At 49.9% G+C, this 6,000-nt stretch overlaps 1 protein-coding gene across 2 annotated transcripts in view; it reads left to right on the top strand.

The window, feature by feature from the left end:
- Positions 1–4,728: 4,728 nt before the first annotated feature.
- IDUA (alpha-L-iduronidase) overlaps positions 4,729–6,000 on the top strand; it is a 45,314-nt gene continuing 44,042 nt past the window's right edge. For both annotated transcript variants that reach the window (XM_058824521.1, XM_058824520.1), the window contains exon 1: positions 4,729–4,952. In XM_058824521.1, coding sequence (XP_058680504.1) covers positions 4,828–4,952 — 125 coding nt within the window. In that variant the 5' untranslated portion in view covers positions 4,729–4,827. The remainder of the gene's footprint in view (positions 4,953–6,000) is intronic.

Here is a 6,000-nt window from a genome sequence, read left to right as displayed (position 1 = left end):
CTACATAATGATGAGAAAAGCACTTGTAAAGGGCTGAGAAGTATTTCCATCACTCTGAGTATGTTTGCATCAACCGAGACATTGTATACCAGCAGTTGGTCTCCTAAGGGCACAGAACAACTCCACCTTAGCCATGAAGTCCAGAAACTCTACTGGAAAAGCCACAAAACACTTCTGAAACTTGTCAGAATTGTATCTAGACCAAAAGTGGGAGATGGAAAAAAAATTATAGCATCCCACCAGGAAATAAGCAGAAACTGAAAATGTGAAGCCCTTGGAAGGAAAGAGCACATTACACCCTACAGCAGAGTAATGCACCCTCTTCTCTCCTATACAAATCACCAACCCTCAAAATCCCGTACAACTCTAGCATGATATGTTCCAGGCACCTTCCAGCTTCCAGGCTCCCTCAGGAATGCATCCATGTTTCTGCATCATGCGCAGCTTGTCTGGGGCTGATCACTGCAAGAAAAGCAAGTTTAGCACAGGCAATCACCACCAGGGAGCAGGTATTACAACTGTCTGCAACCTGCACATCCTGTGGCAGAAACTTAGTGCTACAGGTACTGTACATCTGGAGGCAGCATAGAACTGTCCCACTGAGAGAAAAGACAACAGACAGCTGCAGGCCACATCCAGTTCAACTACAACTATGCATCCCAAAAGCTGGAGATAAATTGAGGAAGAAAGAAAGCTAGGGCTCACAAAACCCACCAGGTCATGGGTAAAAGCTGCAACATTGTCAGAGCTGAGCTTTGTAAACAAGCCGCCGACAAGAAAAGCAGAACTAAGATCCATCCTGTGCTGCTGATAAGACTTCTGATGTGAGATATGGATGTCTGATACCTTTAGTATGTTGCAGAGATATTATGAGTGCAGTGGCAGTTTGGTGATTGACATGGGCGTATAGAGTTGCCACAGTCCTGTAAGAAACAGAATCAGTTCAGAGTTGGATTTTACAAGGCTGACCATGCTATGGAAGCCATGAAGATGCATGAGCTGGAGCACAATTTCATGCTATGCCTTCTCCAGTCTACCAGCAGGCAGTTCAGTCAGGGCCGGTCTCATTCCCTCCTACCTCTGTCCCTGCGCTTCTTCTGTTGTGTCCCACCATGCTACACAGTGTCATGTCTCTGCAAAAGAAAACAAGCTGAATCAAAAAAGGAGATGCTTCCCAGGCAGTGAGCTAGATGAATTGTCCCCCTTTTACCTTCCTTGATGTTGGACCTGACACATGGGAAACAGCAGCAACAGGCAAACAGTGGCAGGGAAGAAGAGCAGGACAGAAGTCTTGGTTAGACTGGATTAGATATAATATGAAACTTGAGACTATTCAGCCAAATCTCTCTGTCCAAACACCAGCTGCCACCATGTGGGAATGTGAAGTTATCCAAGAAGCAAAAGCTGTCATAAACCTTGGAAAGCCTCACCAAGAATTAGTGAATTACAACAGTAGTTAGTTATTACAAAAATATCCAGATAACTCCAGATGATTTTCTAGGCTTCAAGTTCCATATGCTATAGCAAAAGTCTTTTTCCTGCCATGTGGCATGAGATGGCTGTGTGACAAAGCCATCTTGACATTTCCATGGATGCTCTTTGAAGCCAAGTTTATAATTCAATTAAGTACTAAATTAGCTGGAGGCATCTGAACAGAAAAGCACACACATTCACAGCTCACACAGACACACAGACACACAGACACCCTCAACACATACAACCAAATTTCCCGTGCATTGTGCAGGTACCTCTTCACAAAGAAAGAAAATGCAGCAGGATTTACCAGCTCTTTCATGTGTCTGAAGGAGCCCAGAATGCTCTCAGAACATCTGCAGGGATGCTGCCGGGAGAACTGTTGGGGTTAAATGCCTTAAGCACTCTTTCTCAGAAGAATGATTCAGTTTAGGAGTAAGAGGCTGTACATCTCTCATCTCCCCAGTCTGAGACACTGGAGGATTTTAAGCTGGCCAGACAGCTGGGAAGGGTCAGCCTCAATATACTGGAAAGGGCCAGTGAACAGTGCTGCTCTCCATTCCTCATGCCTTTGTGCCTCCTCAGGAATGCCTCAGCACAGGAAGAGCTCTCACTCAGTCTTTGCAGGGAGATGGGAGAAGGCTGTGGTAAAATCCCCACAAGTGTACTTTGGATGGGAGTGACAGCTGTGGGGAATCTCACTGGTAAAATGATACATAGAAAACTGCTGCTGGGTACTTCCCAGCCCTCGAGGAGCAGAAAGTCAAAGCAAAAAGGGGAACCTTTTTCACTTGGTCACCCTGACAAAGGTTTTTATCATGGCTCTGCCTGATTGTCTCTAGAACCATGCTCACAGAAACCTAAGCATATGGGTTTAGCTATGAATCAGATTTTTAAACCTGGCAAACTGTGTGTTGGAGGTAATCTGAGGTAATCTTGGCATTTGTGCTGCCCCTGGAAGAGGACTGAAAGGATTGCAGAGCAGGCAAGGGAGTTTCACAGTGTAACCTGGCATCTGACCTGCAAATGCTGCCAGAACATGTTGATTCAGTTGACTACTGTGATTGGGAAAACACAAGCCATATGCTCCCAGCTGCTCTCCCTGTAGCAGCCCTCATATGTTTTAGGAACAGAGGTGTACTGGGCTCCTTCACAGGGTACAGATAATTCTGATGGATTTTCTTTCCCTGGCAGGAGGCACCAGAGCAGCTGTGGTGAGCAGAAAAGATTTCTTGTGGGCAACTACAGTTCTTCAAAAGTACCTTACAAAATCTTATTAGCTGCTTTGTTGGACATGGAAGAGAAACCTGTGGGTGATGGAGCCTTTAGCAGGGGTTTTACTTCGCTTCTGCCACGCAAATTCAGGCCTGGTGTGTGGCCAGTGTGCTACATGTAGCACTTGCCCATGCCTTGGGATAAGTTGTAGAAAACAAGGGGGACATTCCCTTTGGCCCCTAGCCCAATCTCTGAGAAGGACCTTCCTGGAAAGCTCTGGAGGTCATGTTCTTGTCAGACTCCCAGGGAACAGACTTTCCTGGAGCTGTGAGAGAGACTTCTCTAAAAGGTCAACACAGCACCATTTTTACATGCATGGCTTTGTGGTGTTTCAGGACTTTATACAACATGCCTGAGGACAGCCAAAGTTTCCTGGCCAAAAAGAGCATAGCGTTGGTTTGACACCTTGTCTTCCAGATTGGACTTTGAAATCAGCCAAACTGAATGCAACAGTTCTGTTTTAGCAGTCTCTGAGGAAAAGTCAGCTTGGTCTCCAAGGGTCAAGCCTTCCTTATGTCAAAAGGACTGGTCTGTGGTAGAACCTATGGGCTTCAGGGCATTTCTCCCTTGAAAACGGCTTTTTGCTAAAATTTTTGTCCAAGTCTTTGACTGGGGATGGAGCTGTTGGTTCCTCGCCATGTCCATCACAACTAGATGCTCAAACTGCTGGCATCTTGTGCTGGCCCCACAATGAACCTTCCCCGCTTTCAGAGAGAGAGGGGCAGGGTTAGTGTTAATAAGCAAAAAATCACTGTATGGTGTCTGGTTGTAAGCTGTTAATCTCCTCCAATCTATCCCTCTGAAGGGAAGGCTAACCACAGAGCCAGCTTGGGTGTGTGCCCTCCTCTCATGGATCACCCTCTCTGGCAGGCAAAATGCCACCAGCCCTCACTGAAGCCCAGACAGCAGCACTCACCCAAAGGCAGCTGTTGTCTCAGCTCGGGGCGCAGCTAGCAGCATAGAGCTGGATTCCTTGCCTGGAAGGCTTGGTAAGATTCCTGAAGGCACAACAGGTAAACGAGAATGATCCTAAAGACAAGAGTACTACCTCATGGAAAACTCTTCAGGTATACATGGTAGCAAACAAGCATTTAGAGAATCAAGCTGCAGGCTGTGCATGACAAATCACACTTAAAGCTCTTCATAGAATCATGGAATCATAGAATGTTAAGGGCTGGAAGTGACCTTCAGGATCATCTAGTCCAAACATCCCTCTGCCATGGGCAGGGACACATCCCACTAGACTGGTTTGCTCAAGACCTTGTCCAGCCTGGCTTTGAACAGTGCCAGGGGGCACCACAACCCCCCGGGCAACCTGTTCCAGCATCTCACCACCTCCACAGTGAAGAATTTCTTCCTAATAACTGAGCTACACTTCTCGTCTTTCAGTTTGTATCTGATATTCTCTACGACTGAACAGCCACGACTTTTGCAGCCTGTGTACCGGAAGTTCTTCGGTCTCCTTGAAAACTTCACGGCCCTTTTCTGGACTTGCTCCAACAACTCCACGTCCTTCCTGTAGTGCATCCCAGAGCCGGATGCAGGGTTCCGGGGGGGGGGGGGTCTCACCAGAGGGGAGCAAAGGGGCAGAATCCCCCCTCTCGCTCTGCTGCCCACGCTGCTTTGGATGCAGCCCAGATGCAGCTGGCTTTCTGGGCTGAGAGCGCAAGCTGCTCTTCGAAATACCGAGATCAATAAATCGGTTTACACGTAGCCAGCGGACACAGCTCCCACCCTGCCCCTACGCTTTTCCGGGGAAGGAGGGCTGTTCCGCTCCCGTCACCGCGGCCTTCCCGGGCCTGGCACAGGGAGCGCGGGCGTGGCGGTGCGCACCGCCCCCGTGTGGGGCGCGGGTGAGCCGCAGCCGCCCCGCGGCGCTGCCCGCGGGAGAGCCCCGGGAACCGGCGGCGCCGCGACTGCGGCCACAGCGCTGCGGCTCGGGAGCGGCGCGGCCGGTAGGAGCCCCCCGGCCGCGGGGCTCGGAGGGCGGGGGCCGCGGGGCCCCTGGGCGTGCCCTGGCGCGTCGGCGGCGGGCGGCGGTGGGGCCCCGCTCCCCGGCCCCGCGGCCCTCGCGGCGCCATGGGGCCGCTGCTGTGGCTGCTGCTGGTACCGCTGGGCGCGGGCTCCACGGCGTACGAGGTGTACGTGGATGCCCGGCGAGCCGAGCGGGCCCTGCAGCACTTTTGGAGGAGCACTGGCTTCTGGTAAGAACGCGCCGCCCGGCTCCGGGCCCCAGCCCCGAGCCGCTGGGCAGAGGCTCCTCGGCCCTCGCCCCGGCCGCATCCCGCCCTCTCGGTCCCCAGGGCGTGCGGACGCTGCCTTCCAGGAGGAAACGAGGCTCTCCCGGGCTTACTGCTGTGGGATTAGAGGGCCCTTGCTGCTCCTTATCGCTTATCCTGGTGCTGGACCAGGTCCAGAGTGTAGGGCGGGACGTGGGATGTGGCAGTTAGTGTGAACTGGCCAAAAAATAGGCCTTGTCTCCGCTTCTCTGACTTGCCTCCATGTCCCCTCGAGCATGTAAAGTCCATCTTCTTCCCCAGCACAGTACATGTGTTGATACTCAGAACTCATTTCCCTTTACTTTTCAGTGTTTCCATTGCCAAGGGCCCCTAAAGGGCCCCAGGAAAAACTTCGGAGAGTTCTAGTACTACTAAACAAAAGACTGATAGTTCTAGGAGTTTGTTCTTCTTGACAGACGTTTTCCAGATGCACCACCAGATGCAGCCAGTGGGTCAAGTTGACCCAAGTTAGGAAGAAGGCGGTGACGATGCAGAAATTCCTGTATTCTGGTCGTGCTTAGCTTCTGGTCTTGTGCTTAGTATTCTGGTTTGCTCAGCTAACTAGGATTGGAACAGCCTTTAAGTTTAGTGAGACTACCAAAAGCTTCTAGCAGGTGTGAAAGTAAGAGATAGTATATTCCACTGCCGTGCTTGTATTTTACTCTAAAGTGATTATGATCTACTTCATTTAGGCATGCAGTGGGTTAAATAATGCTTATGTGGAAAAGAGTTGCAATGGAGATGGAATGAGTATGTGCTTTGGAAAAAGGACTTTGTGCACTTTTTTTGTATAATGCATAAAGGTTCCCTAAGAAAAAACTTAAAAGATTTTTCTTTAGGTTTCCAAGGGGGAGGGGAACAGAACTGGACCTAAAATACATTCTGATAAAGAGAAACGTTTGGGCTTTCAAGATTTTTTCTTCTTTCATTGTTTCTTTTCTTGTTTCTTATTTGTTTTTTTTTTGTTTGTTTT

Source organism: Ammospiza caudacuta, chromosome Z (genome assembly GCF_027887145.1).
Source record: "Ammospiza caudacuta isolate bAmmCau1 chromosome Z, bAmmCau1.pri, whole genome shotgun sequence".
Taxonomy (NCBI): Eukaryota; Metazoa; Chordata; class Aves; order Passeriformes; family Passerellidae; genus Ammospiza; species Ammospiza caudacuta.
Note: the sequence above shows the minus strand (reverse complement) of the source record. Positions and strands in the feature narration are given on the sequence as shown.